Here is a 24,752-nt window from a genome sequence, read left to right as displayed (position 1 = left end):
CTGACAGTACCATACTCGATATACGGTCTATGGGATATTAGATGGATGAGGGACTATAGGTACATGATAACTGAGGACAGACAGGTCCAATGGATTGGATTCCCCTATATCGTTTGGGGACTACGACGTAGTGGCCTAGTACGTCCGTAGTCGATGAGTCAAGTGAATTATTACAGAGATAATAATTTACTGAGTTAGAAGGAGTTCTGACACGTATGACTCACGGCCAGCTCGATATTGGGCCGAGAGGGTCATACACATATGACAGGCATTGCGATGAGTAGATGTTCGGATATGAGATATCCGACGGAGCCCTTGTCTTATTGGATATCCAAAAAGTCCCTGAATTATTGGATCCCATGGACGAGATCCAATAAGAGCCCATGAGAGATTATTGGATAGAGATCCACTAATATAAAAGGCTTGGGTTATTGGATGCAGATCCAATACCCACTAGGCGAGGATCTATTAGGGTTTGACAGGGGACCTCTATAAATAAGAGGAATTCAGAGCCTCATAAGCTAGAGCCTTTGCTTGCCTCTCCTATTCTCCTCCCCTCTTCACCTCAGAGCAGGCTTGGAGTTTTGAGGAACGTCGTCGCAGCCCTGCTGTGTGGATCATCGCTAGAGAGGAGGACGCTTGACCTCCTTCACCCTCTCCTAAAGATCTGTAAAGAAACATGGATATACGATCTCCCTAGGTAACACAATATACTCTATACGCAGTTTTAAGTTTTACGGATTTTGCGCATCAATCTTCGCACGACGACGAACATCTCTTTGGGAATCGGAGATTTTATTTTCTTGTTCTTCCGCTGTGCATGTGATGTCGCCCCCAAGATTTTCCAACAGTCAACACCCCAACCTACAGACATGCTCAATCCCGACGCCTCCCCCTACCGATCGAAACTCCCGACATCGACCCGTGGACCAAACCGTACTGACTTATCAATCACGGTATATCAGTTCATCAACACTGAGTATCGAGAGAAAGTTTCACTTCGTATAACAAACTTAATGTATCGTGACAAGTCATTGTTGATCGAAACATAGATCGCACAACAGCTTGCCATAAATGAGTGCATCAAAACAAAACCTCTGTACATAATGGAGGAAAGTCACCTACCGTCGTCTTCATTCACGAAGGGAGGGAGAAGATATTGGTGAAGGACTGGCTTGATACCATGTTAGAATGAAAGGAGAAGAATTTTTTTTATTTTATTGATTATATATTTTATGTATATCATAATCCTATTTATAGTGTGAAAGATAATCAAATGAATCTTGTAAACTAAACTAAGGAATAAAGAGATCATTCATCCTGTCAATCCCAGCCCCCACTCTACCACTAGTAGTTATACCTCGTCAGGTAGATGAAACTTGTGCATCTCAAGCTCAAGCATTACCTTCGCCATCCTTGGCTCAAAACCATCCAACAAACTCAGAATTCTTGAACGAGTTGATCACCCAATCGATCGACCTCCTGACTAAAGTTTGAGACTATCTTGATTAGATGGATCGACGGCTGGAGGATACTTATAGAGAAATAAAGTAAGACAAATAATATGAGGCAGTGTCATACTTACAATATTCTTTTTATAAGTATATGGATCAAATTAAAAGATTTCAACGTACCAAGATGAGACTCTTTTTATAGAGACAAAACTATTTCAGATGCATAATTTTAACATGAAAAGATATATGAAACTGTAGAAACATTGCAAGAGCTTGTTGAACAAAAATAGTTATGACAGAGAATTCAATTGAGATAAATTTCTCTCATTATTCATATCTTTAATCTAATAGTAAAAACTTTTAATTTCACAATGCTCTAATCTTTATATACGCCTTCAGGCTATAATGTCAAAACATTCGTTCTTTTTAAGACTGCTATCTTCTTGAGCATATAACACAATTGTAATTATGTAACTTTCATTAAATATTTTTGTATACAAATAAGAATTGCGTCTATCGTGATGCCATATCTTATGGATAAATCATGATCAATTATCCATTAGATTCTATTCATTTTTCATTGTTAATTGGTTATAATTATCACAAGCTCTATAGTAGATTGTTTTTTTCTTTGACATTCCTTGTATTTTTTCTTGATTCCTACAATATCGTCATCAATTTATAAAATTAATTTAATTATTATTTTTACCTTATAAACAAGGTTATACAATCAATAAAATAAAATTTCTATTTCTTCTCTTTCATTCTAACATGGTACCACATACTTTGGACCACAGCAGAGAAACTTGTCGTTGGCTGAATGTAGTGGTCTCACTGTTCTCAGACAAGAAGTAGCCACATGAATCCATAAATGCAATCACCGTTCCACCACAGATTTTGAACTTGTCATACAACTCCTCCTCACGACCATTAGAGTTAGGTTGAAAAGGCATCAAATTTCGAACTTTACCCTATCACAGGCCGAGCCAACAACAAAAAATACACATGGATTCTATAAGACAAATAAATAAAAGGAAGCTCATGACACACGCAAGGATATTAGGATGAGCCACACAACACAAGCATCTATACATTATCCAAGGCCTGTTGCAAAGCAGCATTGACAGCACAAAGTAGTATGGAACTCAAACTTATGATCATGATTGTTAGATATCCCAATCGATGTCAATGTTGGAGAAAACCTCATAGTCAGTTGGTCCATCCACAAAGCTACAGGCGGCCTGAATGCCTTCCAACAAAGACAGGCTGAAAACTATTGGTTCTCGAGGGGAGCATTTTGTAGAACAACACCAATCCTAGAGTAAAGATGGCCTGCAGCTTTGTGGAGTCACCACGGATTGAGAAGAAAAACAACATGGACAGATGAAACAAGACTACACAAAAATGCATAATGCATAAGACCCTGTCCATCAGTTTCCCGTCGTTACCAGCTGGGAATCCCTGAACTCTGTACACAAACAAGAAGTTATAGCTGGGAATCCCTGAACTCTGTACACAAACAAGAAGTTATACTTGTCCGCTACGTATCGGTAGCCAAAGTAGATGGCACCTACAGGAACCACGAGCTGAGCAAACAAGGAATAGATCATGGTGAGCGCAAAAATTGTGAGATTAAAAGCATAGTACCGTGCAAAGTCAAATGTCTGCTTTGGGGTGTGGAAGCTCCTGTCTATAGGATACACTGAAAGATCTTGTACTTCGGCACCATTCAAATCCAAACTATCAACTCTATCAGAAACGAGAGGCATCCGCAAATTGCTTTCTTCATTGATTTGCTCTACTGAGTAGTCCACATTTTGTTCCGGAACTAGTTGAAGCATGTCATTCTTCCGGAATTTCTTCAGAATGTTCTTTATCCAAGGCATTGGAGCCAACAAATCAAAGGATATCCCAAGAAAGGTGCTCGTGATGAGAAACGCAAGGGTGGAGAGACAGGACCTTGACAGGAATGAAGCACTCATATACTGCTCGATTTGTTTGCAATCTTCCCCATCCATGTAACACCTCCCCATTCGAAGTATCGCACTATCAAGTGATGACTCCACCATTGCACGCAAGAGATTGAGATTCACCAAGAAGAAGCAAACCATCTTTAGCAATGCAGCTCTCTGCTCCCCAGAAACAGTGAGATGGCACTCGAACTTGGAAAGATAGGACAGTGCACACGGGATGATTATGTACATGCTCACGAATATGAGGACATTAGGCAAGAACTGGAGAACGAGAGCCCCGAACCAGCTCGAGCCCTCAAGCCAAGTTAACCATGACTGAGCATGATCGACGGCCTCTGCATTAATTATCCTTGCAGCACTCTTCATTGCGCTGATGATTGCAAGAGGTGAACTGCAAAACAGAAGCATCAGGAGGAGGCAAGTGTTCACAGCGTTCTTCCGCAATCTCAATGAAAGCTTGCTCAAGCCCAAGTGGTTCCAGTAGATGTCTTCTGCCGGCGGGGCCCTCTCAACCCTCCACCGGCTCCGCTCGAGCTGGAGCTCCATCAGGGGGAAGAACTGCCCGATGGGCCTCTTCTTCCTCTCCGACCTGAAATCCCTCACGGCCTTGTTGGCAGTGTAAACGTCTTTAAAGACCACGAATGCAATTCCGGCGCCAGGCGCCCGTCCATCCTGGTAGTCCAAAAGTTTCCTTTGCAGTACCAACCTCAAATTCTGCAGCTTTCTCAGCCTTTCTCAAATTCTGCAGCCTTCCTCATCCACAGATGCTCATCAATCTAGATGCCTTCGTCACCATCGTTCGATAGGGATCGGGCGTCCGACGAGCTTCGAGCCAAGAGATGTCGTTCTGGACATTGGTATATTGAATCTCATATTTTGATGATGAAACTAATTGATAATTATGTTTATGTTTTAATCTGTGTTTTGAGTGATACAGGATGCTTCGATCATGATAAGACAATTAAAGCAGGAAAAATCATGTTATGCTGGAGGATAACATGTCAGAATATTAGACGTCGGACCGGAGAAACGGTCGACGTATCGATAGAAGGCTTCGGGCCATGGATTCGGGCATTGGGCCAAGAAGAGCGGATATTAATACAGTGTCAACTAGCCGATTGGACAATAGGCCGCAAGAGAGGACGATGCGCTAAAAAATCGGACGAAGCGTTGAGGGACCAATAAAATTCCGAACAACTTAATTAATGCTTAGTATTAATTGTTTAGATCGAAGTATGTTTTACATGTGCAGGATTAACTACGATAGTAAGGCATGAAGCAAAATGAAGTCCCTGAGTCAAGGACACGATTTCGTTGGGAGTTCGAGAGTTCGTCGGAAGTTCTAACGGAACCAACCGAGAAGTCTCGGAGCTTGCTAGAGAAGCTTATCGAAACTCGCCAAGAAGATCATTGTGAAGTCCAGAAGCTTGCCGAGAGTCCGCCAGAACTTTACCGAGAGATCGTCAGAAGATCGCCGGAAGCTCGCCGGAAGAATAGACATAGGGACTTGTTTAGCTTAGCAAATATCTTAGGATTTCGTAGTTAGCACATAATTGGGCTTGGATTTGAGCCAACCCAATTAAGGGCCAGCTAAGCCCATGTAAGGATTGTGTTGGGCCAAATAAGAGGCCCAAACAGTGTCTCAAGAAGTCTTACAATCGTGGCATAGTCTTCGAGACTATGTCAGGCAGTGGTACTGCCAGTCTGGGCGATTGTACCGCCCCTAGCGAGGTGCCAAGTAGTGGTACTGCCCAGCACTGCCCTCCAGGCGATAGTACCACCAGATTGGGTGATAGTACTGCCCAGGACAGTATCAGTGTCAAACTGACATTGGGCGGTGGTACCGCCCGTGCTCGGAAAACTCAGGATGGGAAAGTTTTAGGCTCCAAGTTTAAATCAACTTGAAGCCTATAAAGACCCCTCTCATCCTTGGTTAAAGAACACAAGCACAGAGTCTAAAAGCAAAGAAACATTGCTGCAATCTCTTTAGAAATTCCTTCCTCCAAGTCTAAGTATTAGAATTCTGTTTAGAGAGTAGAGTGAGTGTTTGTAAGTTTTATCTCCTAAACCCGGTAAAAGGAGAAGAGGGGTGTAAAAAGGTGATTGGTCTTCGCCTATTGAAGGAAGACCGTTAGTGAATGCCGATGGCTTCGACATAAGAGGAATCAGAGGAGTGGATGTATGTCACGATGACCGAACCATTATAAACTATCGTGTTCTCTAGTTTGCATTTTATTCTTGCTATTACCCTATTGCGAATCTCCTTAAGTGCTTATTGCCTTCAATTCATTACGTACGCTTTCAAGTTAAGTTTCCAAAATCGATTTTTCGTCAGAAACGATTTTTATCGTATGAAGGTTTTTCAAACCGACGTACTTTTTACCGATACTAATTCACCCCCCCTCTTAGTGTCGACCTTGATCCTAACAATTGGTATCAGAGCCTTGTTTTCTAATTTGGTTTAACACCTAAATAGAAATTACTCTTTTTGGCTTTTAAGAGGGTCACTCTCTTATTCGTCCTCTCTTTTTTAATGGGACGGACTATACTTATTGGAAAACTCGAATGAGAGTTTTCTTGCTTTATTTGGATTTGAACTTATGGAAGATTATCAAATCCAGTTTTAAAAGGTCTTCTCATTCAATGAACTATTGGAATGATTTGGAGAAGAAGATGTTTTCTTTAAATGCTAGAGCTATGAATGCTCTATTTTGCGCTTTAGACAAAACTGAGTTTAATCGAGTTTCTACTTACAAAATGGTTTTCGATATTTGGCGCACTCTCGAAATCACACACGAAGACACTAATAGAGTAAAAAATTTGAAGATTATTTTTTTAATATATGATTTTGAGTTGTTTTGTATGGAACTAAGAGAGACTATTGAAGACATGTACACCCGTTTTACATGTGCAGGATGCTAGTCATACGTGCCGAGCAAGCCAATCACGTGAGTAATGACACGTGTGATTTGATACAGAATCTTTTTGCTTGTTATATTTTGACATATATCACTTTATAACTATTGCATATATATATATATATATATATATATATATATATATATATATATATAACTATTGCATATATATATATATATATATATATATATATATATATATATATATATATATATATATATATATATATATATATATATATAGTGATGTCTTTGGATTTGTGCAATGAGAATCGGATCGTGATGAGATCACGAAAATGAGATCGATTCACCTTTAAACACATATCCTAAATAATCCCGGGCATAGGTTACTCGAGAGAGATATCGTAATAACCGAACGGACTGGTGTACTGTATACCCGTCCATATGATGGATGCAACAGGTCTCATAACTGCTCGTGTAGGGACATTAGGGATACAATACAGGTGCTCATTGGAGAATGAGTTCATTGATTGATCCGCTTACAGAATGCTGGATGGTTGATGATGCCTTATTGTCAGACAACGATTCCGTAGTCCTAGTGGTATATCTGGTCCTTAGACTTGAGACACCAATGATGTCCTATATAAGTGCTCCACTCTTTGATACCAGACTTATAGGTTTGGTTGTCCCAGATCTAGTACAACTGGTCATTGTGAGTGGTAGTCGACCTTACGAGGGCTATTGAGTGTCAATAGAGGATCATCCACTCTCGGCGTCATGAGAGGAATATCTTATGTGTTCTTGCTCAGACAAACCCCTAGCCAAGGTCATTCGGGTTGAGAGAGAAAGATTTCTCCGAGAGAATCCGATTAGAGCGAGACTCGAGTAGAAACCGTATGGGTCTGACAACACCATACTCGATATACGGTCTCTGGGATATTAGATGGATGAGGGACTATAGGTACATGGTAACTAAGGACAGACAGGTCCAATGGATTGGATTCCCCTGTATCGTTTGGGGACTACGGCGTAATGGCCTAGTACGTCCATAGTCGATGAGTCAAGTGAATTATTACAAAGATAATAATTCACTGAGTTAAAAGGACTTCTGATAGGTATGACTCACGGCCAGTTCGATATTGGGCCTAGAGGGTCACACACATATGGTAGGCATTGCGATGAGTAGAGGTTCGGATATGAGATATCCGACGGAGCCCTTGTCTTATTGGATATCCAATAAGCCCGTGAATTATTGGATCCCATGGACGAGATCCAATAAGAGCCCATGAGAGATTATTGGATAAAGATCCACCAATCTAAAATGCTTGGGTTATTGGATGCAGATCCAATACCCGCTAGGCGAGGATCCATTAGGGTTTGATAGGGGACCTCTATAAATAGGAGGGATTCAGAGCTTCATCGGCTAGAGCCTTTGCTTGCCTCTCCTATTCTCCTTCCCCTCTGCACCTCAGAGCAGGCCTGGAGTTTTGAGGAGCGTCGTCGCAGCCCTGCTATGTGGATCACTGCTAGAGAGGAGAACGCTTGACCTCCTTCACCCTCTCATAAGGATCTGCAAGGAAACAGGGATATACGATCTCCCTAGGTAACACAATCTATTCTATACACAGTTTTTCAATTTCGCGGATTTTGCGCACCAATCTTCGCACGCCGACGAACATCTCTTTGGGAATCGAGGATTTTGTTTTCTTATTCTTCCGTTGCGCATGTGATGTCGCCCCCAAAGATTTTCCCAACACAGGATTAACTATGATAGCAAGGCATGAAGCAAAATGAAGTCCCGGAGTCAAGGACGCGATTTCGTTAGGAGTTCGAGAGTTCATTGAAAGTCCGGACATTCGTCGGAAGTTCTAATGGAACCAGTCGAGAAGTCTCGGAGCTTACTAGAGAAGCTCGTCGAAACTCACCAAGAAGATCGTCGTGAAGTCCAGAAGCTTGTCGGGAGTCCACTGGAACAGTACCGAGAGATCGTCGGAAGTTCGTCGGAAGCTTGCCGAAAGAATAGACATAGGGACTTGTTTAGCTTAGCAAATATCTTAGGATTTCATAGTTAGCATGTAATTAGGCTTAGATTTGGACCAACCCAATTAGGGGCCAACTAGGCCCATGTAAGAATTGTGTTGGGCCCAATAAGAGGCCCAAACAATGCCCTAAGAAGTCTCATCGTCGTGACACAATCTTCGAGACTGTGTCAAGCGATGGTACCGCCAGTTTGGGCAATTGTACCGCTCCTAGTAGGGTGCCAAGCGATGGTACCACCCGGTGGTACTGCCAAACTGAGTAGTGGTACCGCCCAGGACAGTGTTAGTATCAGACTGACACTGTGTGGTGGTACCGCCCAACGCAGGCAGTGGTACTGCCCATGCCCGAGAAACTCGGGATGGGAAAGTTTTAGGCTCCAAGTTTAAATTAATTTGAAGCCTATAAATACCTCTCTCATCCCTGGTTAAAGAATAGAAACACAGAGAGTCTAAAAGCAAAAAAACGCTACTACAATCTCTTTAAAAATTCCCTCTTCCAAATCTAAGTATTAGAATTCTATTTAGAGAGAAAGTGAATGCTTGTAATTGTTATCTCCTAAATCCGGTAAAAGAACAAGAGGGGTATAAAACGATGGTTGATCTTCGTCTATTGAAGGAAGACCGTTAGTGGATGCGACCTCGATGGAAGAGAAATCGAATGAATAAATATATATCACGATGACTGAACCACTATAAATTGTTATATTCTCTAGTTTATATTTTATTTTTGCTATTTCCTTACTGCAAACCTCATTAAGTATTTATTGCTATTAATTCATTTCGTACGCTTTCAAGTTTTTAAAATCGATTTTTCATCGAAAATAATTTTTATCCGACAGAATTTTTACCAGTGCACTTCGAGACGAGGTACTCCAGGGTGCATATATCAAAGGGCATGACAACGCGGTAGACCTTTTCAGGATATCGATGCTGAAGGTACTCCTCGAGCGGGGCCTTGGCGGCGGTTAGGGCTTTGGGGATGCCCTGCACCATGATGGTGAAGATGGAGATGGAGCTCGAATTGGGGTCACTGGGATTGCCGTTGCCGTCGCGGAATCGGGTTATCCGGAGGTCGTCTACCATCCGAGTTATGCCGAGATGGGCGACGGCGACGACAAGGACAACGAGGAGGAGGTGGAGCCAGATGAGTGGGGAGCCAGGGCGGAGGTGGGAGATGGTGGTGCGGGCGAAGGGGTCCGCAAGGAGGACGGAGCCGGCGTAGAGATTGAGGGGCAGGGCAGCGACGAGGGCGAGGAGGACGAAGAAGCTAGCGCGCTCGATGAGGAGGAACTGGGCGGCGTCAGCGCCGCAGCGTAGGGCGATCTGGGCGGGGGTGGCGTGGTAGACGGCGAGGAGCTTAGCGGCAAGGGCGGATGGGCCGGGGAAGCGGTGGTGGTCGGACTGGAGCTTGACGAGGATGAAAAGGAGGAGGCAGGAGGCGGCGCCGGCGGCGGAGATGTTGAGGAGGTACTGGATGTTGCCGTACCACGCGGCGGCGGGGTAGTCAGGGTCCGCAGAAGGCGCGGCCGCGCCGGCCATGGACGGAGCGATCGAGAGCGCGCTCATGGGTCTTTCTCCCTCATAGGGGGATGAGAGAAACCCCAACCCTGATCGAGAGAGACCCGACTATGAATCGTCTCCGTTGGGCTTATTTTAGAATAACCAGAAAATTATAGCGTCAGCCTCTAAACTAAACTCCACCGTCCGATATCCTCCACAAATATCGGATGATATGTCAATCTAATATAAAACGCTCATGAAATCCCAAGTTTCATTAAATCTTAAGGATACAAATTATTATGGGAGGGAGAAGAAGATTAGCGGCCACGGCGAGGCCACTCGAGGCGGTCGTAATGTATTTGTTTTAATGCGGAAAAGAAAAACCAACAAATGCAGAAAACAAAAAGGGAAAAAAATTGGGCTCCAAAGGATCCGTCTGCTTGCATGCTCCCATTTGTCCAAGAATAATGCCTTGTGGTGTTGGCCTCCTCACTTCATGACCTTGTCGATAAGATAAACATCTTCCGTTGTAAAGCCACCCTGTGGAGCCAATCCATCGTAAACAATTGGCTAGAGAAATATTTATCCTGTGCTAGCCAAGTCAGCATGAGAAGGTTAGGGTCCGACCAATAACAGACACATCGATAAAGAAAGGAGATACTATTTAACTTACGGTTGCACAGCCTCGGAGGATAGGCAATATCTCACTACCGCTTACTGAAACCCTTTTTTTCTAAGGCAAGCTTACGAAGAGGGTATACAGAAAAATTAGGTCATCATACTCGAAGAAAGACGAAAGCTTGTCCATTTCAACAAAACATCCCCTCTACATAGTGCACGAGAGCCAGATGAGGGGGTAACTATGAATGCAAGTCAAATGGGGTAACTTCCTCACCATTTCTCCAATTTGTAACTTCTGAAATGAAGGCGAGTCCATTGTCACTGGCCAAACCAATCTCTCTCGGACTAATTACCGTGCATGCTAAGGTTATCAACAGAAGAAACCCTTCTCACCTGTTGCATCCACATTGTCTTGAGTAGCAATCTCGATCTTTGAAAAGTCCCAATTGCATCTATAGGCAATCCTCTGTTGCCTCCGGTCTCAAAGAGATCATGACTCTCCATGGAGGGCAAGCTAAGAGCACTCATCTGCACTTGGGGTATATTTATCTTATAAAGTCACAGTGCATGTGGAGCTGCTTTCCTCTGTGAAAGAGATACCTGACTCTTAACACTCTGCAGAGCTGGGACAACCTTGGTTAGACCATATGACATACATCATCATCAACTCCACGGCAAAGAAAAAGAAGAAAAGAAACCTTTGAACTTTGTTGATTAGGTTAGAGAAGGTAGTCTGTCGTCATTCACAGTTTTTCTTTTTCTTTGTTGTGCTACACATCGAGAAGCACCAACTTAGAGATTAGTCACATAGAGAAGCTTGGTCTGGCATAAATATTGATGTTGCCAAGTTAATGTAAAGCTTGAAAGGAAACCATCAGTAGTTGACTCAAACGTGTGGAACGACTCTAGCATTCGGTCTACAACAGAGTAGAGATGACAAAAACAGGAGTATTCATCAACTTCAGTGATGGGGTAACGTGTAGCAAGCTTTGCCAGGGGTATGACTGCTACCAAGCTTACTGAAGGCTTGAAAGAAAACCATCTTCAGTAACTCTAATATGAGGAAATATAACAAGGGCATGGATCTTAAACAGGAAGGTGGTGGCATGAATCTTCTACCAAACCTTGAAGGATCGTCTTAGTGAACACAGATTAGATACATTGCATCAGGCGTTGACATGATATGCAACTGTTAGGAAAAGAAATGGGTGAAGGAAAGTGGTTGGTAGCATTGAAAGAGGAAAGGGATGGAAGTAAAAGAAGGTAAGACATAATTCATGATTTAGAAGCTCAAATTTCAATGGAAGACAGCACTACAATTGATACGCTATAATTCTTCCAATCATAATTGGTCTTACACAAGAAATCAGCATCCTGGATTCATTTCTGAAATTTACACATATCTGAAACATCAGTATTTGCTTAGCGGATACATACACAATGCTTTATTGATCATTCAGAGCCTCTCACTTTATTTTGGGATGGATTTTATTTGTATTTTCGAAGGAAAACAAGTTGCTTGTCTCCTGCTTTCTCCAGAATTATGTGTGGCCATTTCTCATCATTGCTACAAATTCTTCATAATTGATTCTACCATCCTGTGAAGAAGTAACATATATTTTTTCTCTTGTAAGGGCTCAGGTATACATGCAGGTAGGTAGTAATGCACAAGAGGGAGACAATCACTTACTTTATCAGTATCAACATCATCAAGTACTTCATTGATGGTTGCTTCATCACCCATTCCATATTGTGACATGGCATGTTTCAGTTCGTCTCTTGTAATATACCTGGTGAAGAATTCAAGAAAGCAGATATCAAACAATTAGATCCATTGTTACAACCTCGATTGATGAACATCTGTTTTGTTTGGTGCTATTTTGCAAAGAATAAATGTTTGGTGATTGTGCTGCAGTCAGAAACTGAGTTCTTACCCGCTATGATCCTTGTCAAAGTGTTCGAAGGCCTTCAACAAATGCTCTTCTTTCTCTAGTTTATGGCGATGCATCGTAGCAGCCATGAATTCAATGTAGTCTATAGTCCCATTCTTGTCTACATCTGCCTGTGACAGAAAACGAGCGTTTCAGACTGTTCTTTGGTGCAGGTGATAGGAAAAGGAGATTGCATTGCAGTCTTACTGCGTCCATGAGTTGCTTGATCTCATCTTCGGTCAGCTTCGATCCCAGCCTTCTCAATCCAGTCTTCAATTCTTCAAGTGTAATTGTGCCACTCCGATCGGTGTCTATGTTATTAAACGTATGTTGTAATCCCATTAAATCCTCTTCTGAAAGATTCTTTGCGATTACCTTGATCACTCAAGAAGGCATCTTAGGTCAAAACTACAGCAGTTAATATAGAGAAAAACCTGTATAAACATTCCAAAAGTACTACCTTCAGCGCAAGTTTCTTTAGCTTGTTCATAGCCCTGAATTGCTTCATTCTGGTAAGAACTGCACTGTCAATAGGCTTATCTGATGCTTCACCACCTTCTCTCAGCCATGGGTCCTCTGCTTTATCCAAACAAATCCAAATTACGATGAATGTAATCAGCATAATGAACCAGTCAACCCAACAGATTACAAACAGAAGAAATTAAGCTTCATCTTTGTATTGTCAATGTAATGATATGAGATTCTAACCAAGGGCCTGAGCAGCAGTAATTCTCTGCTTGGGGTCTTTTGTCAACATCTTTCTGATGAGGTCCTTTGCACTCTGAGATATTGTTGGCCATGGTTGACTTTCGAAATCAATGTACCCTTGTGATATTGCATCAAATATACCTTTCTCCGTTTCTGCATGGATTTTTCCCGCTTAGATTCATCAGTAACAATTGTCAAAAGCAAATAATGGTAAAGTGGATCACATCAGAAGTAATTGTGGTAGATACCTGCCCAGAACGGTGGCACACCACTGAGGAGAATATACAGTATGACCCCAGCACTCCATACATCAATCTCCTTCCCATAGTTTTTCAGTAACACCTCTGGAGCAATATAATATGCACTTCCTACCACATCTTTGTAGACTTTACCTGGACACACATTTTAAATGGCTTAGAATTTAGCAGAATGTTGCAGCTGCATTATGTGTGATGTGCTTTCTCTAACATATCTTTGATTTAAGTGGAGCTCATGTAAGGGGTGTTGTCCTATTGCTTGCCACAGTTGTATCTCAGGAAAACATAGGGTGAACCAGAACCTAAGGAGAGGTAAAGCGGACTTCAATCTCAAGGATGTTGGCTAAATAGATCTTTTAGTTTGTGAAAATTTATGACATAGTAGTTGATATAAGGATCATCTTTGTGGAAATCAGTAGCACAGGGAATAGATTGAGTTCGTGCTAGATTATTGAGAAGTAAGCAAGCAAGTTGATGCCCAGCAATCGTCATCGCTCAGTAGCATTTTTTCTTTTTATGGTAAAGATAGAGCAGACCTTCTTCGATGAAGACGGAGAGTCCGAAGTCTGTAGCCTTGAGCTCAGCATTTTCGTCCTTGCTCACCAGCAAGAAGTTCTCCGGCTTCAAGTCCCGGTGCATCACGCCCATGAAGTGGCACACATTCACCACGTTGACGATGTCCCTGCACACAGCGGCCGCCTGCTTCTCCGAGTAGCTTCCCTTGGCGGTGATCCGATCGAAGAGCTCCCCGCCGGAGCACAGCTCCATCACGAGGTGCACGCTGTCCTTGTCCTCGTATGCGCCCTTGAACTCCACGATGTTGGGCTGGCCGGTGAGGTGCTGCAGGATCAGCACCTCCCTGCGCATGTCCTCCATGTCACGCTTGGTCACAAGCTTGCGTTTCGACACCGACTTGCAAGCGTACTTCCGGCCTGTCGACTTTTCCATGCACAGGTAGGTGACCCCGAATTGGCCGCGGCCAAGCTCCTTGTCGAGCGCATAAAGGGATGTCACGTCGACCATGGGATTCCCCAGAACCGGTCCGATCTTGGCTGAGGAAGGTGCTCTGCCGACGGAGGATAGTGCTTGTTTGGGCTTCGAAGGATCACTCTTGGGAAGGGAGGCAGCGGGTGGAGGCGGAGGTCGAGGCTTGACAGGGCCGGAGGTGATGGGAATTTCGTAGGTTCTGTTGAAGCAATTCCCCATTGGCGCTCGGGATTCGTCTTCCTCTGCGACTCTCGTCTTCTTGTTTCGGCTGCTTGGTGATTTCTAATGGGTTTTAAATAGACTTTACGAGGAGGAGGAGGAGAAGGAGGTCGGTTCTGCTACCTTTCTTCTTCCTCCACCTCTGGTTCTACTTTCCTTTTCCCCCTTCTTTTCTTGATGCTCCTTGAGCTGTCTGTCGATCTCGACGCGGGAAAGAAGATTCAAAGTATGCTGCCGGATAACGCAAAGGAATCGATATTCTCAGGAGACTTCGAGGAAGAGGGAGATATAGATCAGTGAGCTTGGCAAGACGTTGCTTCTTAATTGTCATTTGGCGTGAAGGATGTGACATTGTTCCCGCCGCACCCTAAATAAGCTCTATATTACATTCTATAATTATACTTTTATTATACTGAGATCTGAGATATTTAAATCTATTGTTCAAATAATTTTTTTTAAAAATTTTTAACTAGGATCTTAATGTTTCATTTTCATAAATACAAGGATTTCGATATTACTTTTGAAAACATAGAATCGAAATATTAAAAATAATTAATTATAAAAGATAATATTTTTTTTTATTTTTTATGTTAAAATATTATCATAAATCTTAATAGTTTAAAGAATCTAATATATAATAAACTCTGAGGCACCTTCGCCTGACAATCGAATTAATAAACTAAATCCAAGTGTATTAAAAAAATAAAAATTACAATAATCGTTAGAAAATATCGCTCTCAGAAAGAATCATCTATTGGCCGGTGGACAAGACCTCAAGGAATGATTGACGTCAGGAGATTCTTTAAAGTTGTGGATCAGATCAAGATCAACACAGCAAAAGCAATCTCATTTTGATATCTTTTCCTTTGTGCAATTGTGGTGACAAGCGTAACTCATCCCTTATTTATCATTCGGAAAGAACATTATATTTCTCTTCTGACAGGATATGAGGTCATGATCAGCTGGTAAGCATGCAAGGAAATGAAGTAGAGAGTGATAGCTTACCTCTAAATGGATGGGAATCCTGCACAACTCAAAACCAGTTTCTTTCATGTCCCCTTCGCCTATTGTACCAAATTGCCTTTTGATTTGAAATCCATGGTTCATAAGATAAAGTGTATTTAGCTCTGCTAGGCAGATAATCATCATCTCTAAACATTCTAGTTGGGAATTTCCGTCGAGAAATGATAATTGTATATGGTTAAAAAGTAATTCATAATTCATTCTCATGCTTAACTTACAGTGAAAATCCTAGAACATAGCTTTCTTCAGTGTTCAGTTGTACAAATCCACCATATTTTAGGTTGAAGATTTAAGAATATTATTCTCAATCAAAGTACAAAGCTAGATTGGTTGCGAAAGACTTTGGTCAAAAGAAAGGTATTTACTTTGAAGATATATTTTTTCCTATTGTTAAAATGTCTTCTATTCGTGTTGCTATTAGTATTGCTGTTAGTCAGGACTTTGAGGTTGAGTAGTTAGATATGAAGATAGCTTTCCTTCATGGTGATTTAGAGGAGAAAATTTATATGGAGCAACATGAAGGCTTCAAAGTCAAAGGTAAAGCAAACTTTATTTGCAAATTAAAGAAGAGCTTGTATAGGCTAAAGCAAGCTCTAGTAAAAAAAGTTTAATTCATTTATAATAGAAAATGGATACAAAAGAACGACTTCAGATCAGTGTACATCAAATGATTTGATGAGAATTTTATTATTCTCTTACTTTATGTTGATGACATGGTTATTCTTGGGAAAGATATGTCTAAAATTGATAGGTTGAAGAAGGAATTAAGTGAGTCTTTTACAATGAAGAACATGGGACCAGTAAAATAAATACTATGCATGCAGATTTCCTGTGACAGAAAAACTAAGATGATTTGGTTGTCACAGGAGAAATATATCGAGAAGGTATTGGAAAGGTTCAGTATGAGCAATGCAAAACCAATTGGTTCTCCTATTGCAGACCACTTTAAGTTGTGTTCAGAACAGAGTCCATCAAGTGATAAGGAGAAGGAGAAAATGCAAAAGGTTCCTTGTGCTTTAGCAGTTGAAAATTTAATGTATGTAATAATATGTACGAGGCTAGATATCACATATGCAGTTAGTGTTACTAGCAGATTTCTTGCAAATCCAAGCAAAAAACACTGGGCAGTAGTGAAGTGGATTTTGAGGTATCTCAGAGGGAGCTTTAAAGGTTTGTTTAAGCTTTAGAGGTGGATCACCTGTGTTGATAGATTACACAAATGCAGATATGGCAAGAGATATAGATACGAGAAAGTCCACTTCAGGTTACTTACTTTTGCAGGTGGAGTTATGTCATGACAATCCAGGTTGCAAAGGTGTATTACTCTCTCTATCACAGAAGCAGAATATATTACTGCTACAGAGGTATGCAAAGAAATATTATCAATGAAAGAATTCTTACAAGAGTTGGGGCTAAAATAGAAAAATTATGTGGTGCATTGTGACAACCAAAGTGCTATCCATTTATGTAAGAACCCAATGTTTCATTCCAAGTCAAAGTATATAGATGTCAGATACCGCTGGATTCGAAATGTATTTGAAGATAAGTAGTTGCAGCTTCAGAAAATTCACAAAGATGACAACAGAGCAGACATGTTGACAAAGACCTTACCAAAAGAAAGATAGGAGATATGCCGACAGTTGGTCGGCATGGCTTCACATTGAGGAGTCTTGGGACAGCTTCCCTTATGGGCTGAAGGGGGAGGTTGTTGGGCTGACAGCCCACATTCAACCCAAGATGGGCTTTATCAGCCCATAGCTCACCCCCACTTAACCTAACCCTAATTCATATTAAGGGGGGGTGTGGTGGCTACGAAAATAATCATAAAAGGGCACCAACGAGGGCAGCAGGGCACATCTTGGCAACAACAAAAAGGAGGAGAAAAAGATAGAAATCCAAAGAGAAAGAAAGAGAAGAAAACAAGGACAACGCAGAGAGACTGTTCTCAATCATCTAGCAATGTTTTCATCTCAGGTTAGATTAAATCTATAGTAAATTCTTACTGTGATTACTTGGAAAGAATTATGGAGAATTTAAAATTTTGTTTATAGTGACACGATCTTTGTATCCCAGTTATTCTCTTATGATTGTTGTTAGGGTTTTGGGCAAAAGATTGAGATTTGTATATTCATTATTCTTATAGTGGATTATCTCTAGTTTGTCCAATTATTTTTATCCTTTATATTGGAGGGATTTTTCACATATATCTTAGTGTTATATTTGATTCTATTTAATTCTGTTGTGTGTTATAGCTTGTTAATATTTATTCATATATAAAAATTTATTTCACTTTATATCCCATTACATCGATCTCGACGCGAGAAAGAAGATCCAATGAATAGATATTCTCTAGAAGGCTTCGAGGAAGAGGGAGTTACCCATAAGTGAGCTCGGGAACACGTTGCTTCTTAATTGTCAGCCGCCGAGAACGAACTGACATTGTTGCCGCCACATCCAAAAATAAAGATCAGTACAAACATGCCTCCATCGACGTAAGACTACCATAAATCCTACAAACTTGGGGTAGAGTGGTTCACACTTGTAACCAAAACGATTCCAACTATCAAGAATTCACCTTATATTAACCCTTGCGTGCTAATCGGATTAGGCTTACATTTCAAAGTGAATCCAAGTGTATTAAAAAGATAAAATTTTCAATCGGATTACCTTAGATTAAAAAATAATCGTTTGAAAGTATCGCTTTCAAGAAAGAATCATCTATCGGCCGGTGGCATGGAAAATGTGGCTGAACTTTAGAATCCAGGGGAAGACAGCTCCCTAAAGGAATGGTTGGCGTCAGGAGATTCTTTAAAGTTGGGGATCAGATCAAGATCAACACAACAAAAGCAATCTCATTTTGATATCTTTTCCTTTGTGATGACTCATCCTTTTTCTTCCATTTGTAGAGAACATTAGATTCCTATTCTAACAGGATATGATGAGTTCATGAGAATATAATGTGACTATTTCTAATCAGCTGCTAAGCATGTAAGGAAATGAAGTAGGCAGTGACAGCTTATCTCTAAATGGATTGGGAATTCTGCATAACTTTAAACATGTTTCTTTCATGTCCCCTTGGCCTGTTGTACCAGATGATTGCTTTCTGATTTGAAATCCATTGGTTCATAAGATGAAGTGTATTCAGCTCTGCTACACAGAAAATGAAACAAAAAAAAAAATATTATGGCAGACTTCACAAATACGAATAATCACCATCTCTAAACATTCTAGTTGGGAATTTTCATCGTAAAGGAGAAATGAGATTTGTAGATGGTTAAAAGATAATTCATAATTCATTCCCATGCTATACATACACTATGTAAGTCAATCATGAGAAGACCAATGAGTACTCATTGCACCCAATCAAGCCATGATTAGATGCATGTATACTAATCAATACTCGGTTTGGTGGCATATGACCGACCCATTACCGATCTCATCATTGGGCAACCAACATCCATAAACGTAGATGTTCCAACTTCCAACATTGGTAGGTAACGTATCCATACCCCATTTGGAGAATCAAAATAACAAGGACGAAGAGTTTTCCTTGTAGAACAATAGCATGTTGGAAGACGCAATCATCTACAGCGATGATAACGCATCATACAAGACAAATGTCAATGAACTCAGACACTTCGATGGTTGCTTCATATATACTACTGCAGCGTCATGTGGTGAGATACTTGTAATCTTAGGGCGGGCCTAACCTTGTGCAATGTACGATGGTTAGATGCATGAACAGGAAGACATGGCGTGAGGCTCGCTCATAACTTGGGTTGGCGGTCTCCGCAAGCGTCGCGTAGCCCATGTGGAGTCGGTAGAATCCAGCATTGAATTATGTTTGGCCCTACATGAAGTCAAGTAGTCACAACCTCCCATGTTATGCTACCTGATTCCTGGTAACGTTTAATGCTGCACCCATTTGGGTCTACCACATGTTAGACTCGTAGTATTCAACGCATGAAGACCATGTGAGGTGAGACCATTTTGGATGCCTAATAATTGCATGCACCTTCTCACTCTTTTATTTGAGATTCGTTTCTCACAAATTAGCCTTACGCCACCCTCTATATAAACCCAAGTGCCTTCTACCGGAGACTGATGGAAATGGAGCCCAATATGAGAGAGAGCAGACGTGGCCATGGTCTCCGGAAGTGCTTCTGCCTCGGGAGCCCGAGGGTCACGGCAGAGGAGGCCGTAGAGGAGCTTACCCGTGGAATGGTCATCTCCACGGAGGAAGGCGACGGAGTAGTGCGGTTGAAGATTGTGATGAGCAAGCAAGAGCTGAAGGTAATGGTAGCGTCGCTGAGCGGGGAGCGCAGCGATGCAGGTGGCGGTCGCGGTCGAACGTTGCTGCCGCCGCCGCCGAGCCTGGAGCAGTTGCTGCATGCGCTGCGCAGGCGGCACATGAAGAGAGCAGAGAGCGGGAAGCGTCGGAACGGCGGGTGGATGCCTGCACTCCAAAGCATACCGGAGGAGAATTGAAGTTCGTGCTTTTTTTGGTGGGCTATGTATACATTAATTTGTATAGAGTACCGATCTTTTGGAAGGTTCGGAGAGGTCTAACTTTATGATCTGTATGTAGAAAGATTGGTCTGATGTAGTCCTCCATGGAAATGTTTGGATTTGCACAAGTTGGTGATGTAGTCCTCCTGACTTTGATTCTCATATCTACTGCGTCCCTTTTGTGCCTCCATTATGCGCATGGCTTTCTTCGTCTGCTATTGAGGTTAATGGTCGATCAGAGGGAGAAGGAACCAGAAAACCCGTTTCCGATCAGGAATGTGACGCGGACTTTACCGCGACTGAAGAAACGAATCTCACACGATCCGAAGCGCCGCGACTTAAGTAGGGGCACGTTATCCCACAAGAAGTAGAAGGTTGCTTTGGAGGGTAAAACTGTATTTTTAGTATATACTAAAAAAAATTTGAGTGAATATATAATTATAAAATATTATGAATGTTTGATAAATAATAGATAAAAATAATATTTTAAATATATATTATCATAAATATTATTTAGTAAATTTATATTTCAAAAATCCATCGAATATTATGTGATAAATTTACTCCTTTAATATTTTTGATACTTATTCAAGAGTGAATACATATTTTTTATTTAAATTAATAAATAAATAAAATAAATGAATATATGTAATCTTATAGAAAAAATTATATGGCCCAGATATATAATAAATAAAAATATATAATCATATAGGACTATCCTCTAATGATATATTTTTTTAATCTGCTACGTATGAATATTTTAAATATTTTTTTTTTTAATTCAACTGTGGGTTTAGAATCTTTTCCTTAGCTTAAGCTTTGATCTCGTATCTTTTTGATGTTATGGAGTGATTTATTCATCTTTATTCAATTAAATCGAATGATTTAATAGTTTTTTAATTTTGACTCATTCAAATCAAAATTTTATTCATCTTGTTTTTATACCAAAATTTTATAACGATTAATCCAAATCATTCTAATTATAATGAATATATATTAAGTTAGATACCAATTCATCCCAAAAACCTAAGCTCTTAGGTTATGACTCAAACCTAATATATATAATATGACTTATTCAATCATCAACCATATATGAATATGTATTCAAGATATCTCTTTTCATCTCACACATATAAATATTTTTAATAAATATAATAATTATCGTAAAATTTAAGTGAAAAATATAAAAAAGTATCATTTGTTTTTTGTAACAAATATAATACAACTATTAAATTTGGAATTTCAACCTTCATCACAATTCTATAATATGTTCGAGACTGTAATCCAATTAGAGCAAATCAATACAATTCGATCGTAAGGTAAGAAACAAGTAAAAAAATAATAATAATATTCTATTTCGATTGAATGGCAGAGGCATTAGATCTCTATACAGAAGCTCTTAGGTAAGATCAAGTGAAAGGGGATACGATAAAAGTGCAAGATAATATTATTATCTTTAGCGAGTGCTAACTCCACTTCTCAAATTTTCAATCAAAATAAAAACAAATGCTCGTTTTAGGATATTAGGTTTTCTTTTTATTTTTTAGGAGAATCAACCTACATAATTTTTATTTTTTTATAAAAATAAAAAACTAATTTCATGATGTAATTATTATTTTTGATATAGTAAAGGAAAAAATTTATATTTGTGTCCTTTGATTGGGAAAATTTGTTCTAGTTAAAGATTATAATTGCTTTAGTATATTAGAAAATATTACTTAAACATATATTATTTTTATTAATTAATTCTTGTTGGACATTCACAAAGAAATATGAAATATGAAATATGATTTGACTTTAGAGCATGACGGGGCACAAATGCATCCAATCACGAAGCACGTAATTGGACGGGGAGAGTTAAAAGTAAAAGAAAGTATTATTGTGGTGGTCATCCCCACCGACACGACCATAAACGTGTCAAAATCGTGAGGCCTACGGCTTCGTAGAGACGATCAGGACCGTCCATTGTACGGGAGCCTATCAGTAATAACGAGAAGACGACTTCTCCCCCAAGGCGAAAAGCCAGGGGAACAGAGGCGAGACGAGCGCTTCCCTCCTGCGTGCGCTCGCTCTGTCGTCGTCGTATGGGCCAGTGCGCATCGAGGAGGGCGAGGCGGGCACGCGGCAGACGGTGGCGAGAAGATGAGGACGCGGCGTCGGACAAGGTCGGTTGCCTCGCGGTGGCGAAGGAGAAGCGGTCCAGGTTCTACATCCTGCGGCGGTGCGTGGTGATGCTTCTCTGCTGGCACAAGTACGGCAAGTGCTGAACCCCATCCTGACGGCGCCATGTTCCCTCGTTTCTTCACGCTTCCCTCATCTGCAGGTGGCCTTCTTGAGTCCGAAGAGAAGCAACGAAGGTGTTTCTTGACTCCAATTCATGTCTCATGTTGCATGGATGCTCTGAATCTGTTTGGGTGCTGCCTTTTCTCTTTTTTTTTTAATTGTTTTTATAATATTTTTTTTTTCTTTTTCAGAAGAAATATGACACAATTTTCATAGATTAAAGGTGGGTAAATTGCTGCTCCAATTATCATCAATTAATTGTATGAGAAGAAAGATTAATAGTCAAAACTGTACGCCATGTAAAGAATTTATTATGCAGAAGATGTTCAACTTCTTTGTTCTTCGTGGTGAAGATTGACTTTACTGCACATATTATTTAAAATATTGTTGTTGTCTGATTAGGCATTACTGCAGGCAACGCAGCCTGTTTGAGTTTTTACGTTATTTCCAATACGTACAATTGTTCCCTCGATTGAACTTTAGAGTTCACCATGAAACTTGTGTCGAAGGATCCAAGTCTAAATTCACATGTTTATCATGTTACCCTTACGGAGATTGAAACCTAATTCTATGTTCAGGCTTTCTTCATGTTCTTAGTAGCAGTATTGCAACGATGGCAAGGAGGAACGAAAAGGTCATCGTCTTAGCATCTTGCCTTAACCTTGAAGAATACCTTGGTAGTGTTTTCCTTTTATGTTTATAATACGTATTAGAGTTGAGTCCTAATAAATTTCAAATTATTTGGAGGACAAGCAATGTAAGTCTAGAGAGAAATCCTTACAAATTACAATTTGGTAGTTCTTTAGATATCTAATGTATCTGTTGAGGTAGAGGTATGCAGGAAAGACATCTTGAGTGATCCATCTTTTCACCATATTGTCTTGAGCTCGAAGAATCTTTTGGTAATGCTTTTGTTTTAGTTCGTAATTTACTGTTGTCCAAAACAAACTGAAGTAATTAGCACTTTCATGGCACCTTTATCTTTCAGATTCTGTTTCCTGACTTGATTAGCTCCGTATATAACCATAACTAAAAACCAAATAACCTTCCTGGAAGGTGAAGTTCATAAAGTTTAGATTTCCTATATAAGCATGGATATGTCATTAAGTAGTTAATCATGAAAAATATCGATACAAGCATTCTTTTCCTATATAAAATGTGTAGGTTTATATTACAAGTTATAGTAAATTTAGTATTGAGTTGAAAGTCAACTCTGTGCAGTTCTAATATTTCTCTTTTGAGTCCAAATGTGTATCAGCTTTTAGCCAGATTGAGAATAATAAAATTATTGAAATTGATAAGTATTTTAAGATTTTTGGAGCCAGTGAGAATAAAAAATCCTAGTGGGAGAAAGAAAGAGTCCTTATGAAATAAAAATTTTCTAAAAATTTAGATTTATTTTTTTATAAATATCTTATGTATCTTTAGATTTTGATAGAGAGAGAGAAACATAGAGCAAGATTTAAGGAATACTTTCAATATTTTTGGTAGAGAAGATGCTATTTAAGGTTTTCTAGAGAGGAGGATAAAGAAAGATATAAATTCTTCAGGTTCATACGAGAGAGTATACAAGAGGAGTCGTAGCGTACTATATAAGGGTTGTCATTAATCTCATTATGAGTCTTGTGATTAAAAAAATTGATTTTCTTCTTGGATATAGATAAGAGTTGATTTTCTAATATCTTTTAATTTTTTTTCCCAAGAAAAACAGGCTTATTATATGTAATCAAGCAGAGAAGTGGTGAAATCTTTTGTTGCAACATTCTTTCAACTATTGGGTTCCTATTGAGCAGATGTCTTTTGCTGCAAACTTCTTTGAACAATTGTGTTCCAATTGGACAAGTATTTTGTTTCGTCAGAGTACTGTGAAATAAATTATCAATGATTCCATCAACACCACCAAGTGCAAGCTGCACACAGAGTGATCCATCCATACCTCCTTTGTGATGCCTTGTTTCATCTTGATGTGCATTCTGCAGTTGGACTAAATGGATGGAAACAGAGATGCCTCATGAAGTCAAGCCTGGTGGAAAGGAAACAAGACCAGGAGACTTGTGAGAAAAATTGATGCTCAAGTTTAGGTCATGGAATTTGAGGTTCCTCATACAGTGAAAACCAAACATTAACCCTGTGAAAGTAATTGTTTTACCAATATGCTCTTGCAAATGTAACTCTTGGAATATTAGATCGCTTCAACTCATCATCATTGCTTAAATAGTTTAGAGCTAAAGATATCTCTCATGTGTACAGGGAAGAAAATAGATGTGTTGATTGGTTGGTCGGCTGGGCACGATCAACTAAAAACTCTCTTCGGTGGAGAGACCGGTTTTTTTAGTGCTGATGCGTTCAGCACGGGTTGTATTCGCTCT

The 24,752-nt window shown here is 40.2% G+C and overlaps 2 protein-coding genes and 1 pseudogene across 4 annotated transcripts; 1 reads left to right on the top strand and 2 right to left on the bottom strand.

Moving 5' to 3' along the window:
* Nucleotides 1–2,484: 2,484 nt before the first annotated feature.
* LOC135610353 (CSC1-like protein At4g35870) lies at nucleotides 2,485–9,940 on the bottom strand (annotated as a pseudogene).
* Nucleotides 9,941–11,785: 1,845 nt separating this feature from the next.
* Nucleotides 11,786–14,815, bottom strand: LOC103995371 (calcium-dependent protein kinase 29). The gene is made up of 8 exons (XM_065104756.1): nucleotides 13,899–14,815; nucleotides 13,354–13,497; nucleotides 13,106–13,258; nucleotides 12,858–12,973; nucleotides 12,605–12,772; nucleotides 12,401–12,528; nucleotides 12,157–12,256; nucleotides 11,786–12,064 (listed from the first exon to the last, which is right to left on the bottom strand). Exons 1-8 carry the CDS (start codon nucleotides 14,566–14,568, stop codon nucleotides 12,008–12,010), a joined length of 1,536 nt encoding a protein of 511 aa, XP_064960828.1. The 5' UTR covers nucleotides 14,569–14,815; the 3' UTR covers nucleotides 11,786–12,007.
* Nucleotides 14,816–22,078: 7,263 nt separating this feature from the next.
* LOC135609124 (small polypeptide DEVIL 17-like) lies at nucleotides 22,079–24,507 on the top strand. Of its 3 annotated transcripts, none has more exons than XM_065102218.1 (2): nucleotides 22,079–22,457; nucleotides 24,087–24,101. In XM_065102218.1, the coding sequence occupies exon 1, from the start codon at nucleotides 22,185–22,187 to the stop codon at nucleotides 22,365–22,367; it is 183 nt and encodes a 60-aa protein (XP_064958290.1). In that variant the 5' UTR covers nucleotides 22,079–22,184; the 3' UTR covers nucleotides 22,368–22,457; nucleotides 24,087–24,101. The 3 variants fall into 3 exon arrangements, with proteins under 3 accessions (XP_064958290.1, XP_064958289.1, XP_064958288.1); XM_065102217.1 differs by lacking the exon at nucleotides 24,087–24,101 and adding an exon at nucleotides 22,575–22,723; XM_065102216.1 differs by lacking the exon at nucleotides 24,087–24,101 and adding an exon at nucleotides 24,363–24,507 and having other exon boundaries at nucleotides 22,080–22,457.
* Nucleotides 24,508–24,752: the final 245 nt, after the last annotated feature.

This window comes from Musa acuminata, chromosome BXJ2-4 (genome assembly GCF_036884655.1).
Source record: "Musa acuminata AAA Group cultivar baxijiao chromosome BXJ2-4, Cavendish_Baxijiao_AAA, whole genome shotgun sequence".
NCBI classification, from domain to species: domain Eukaryota; kingdom Viridiplantae; phylum Streptophyta; class Magnoliopsida; order Zingiberales; family Musaceae; genus Musa; species Musa acuminata.
This window is presented reverse-complemented; position numbering and strand designations above follow the sequence as displayed.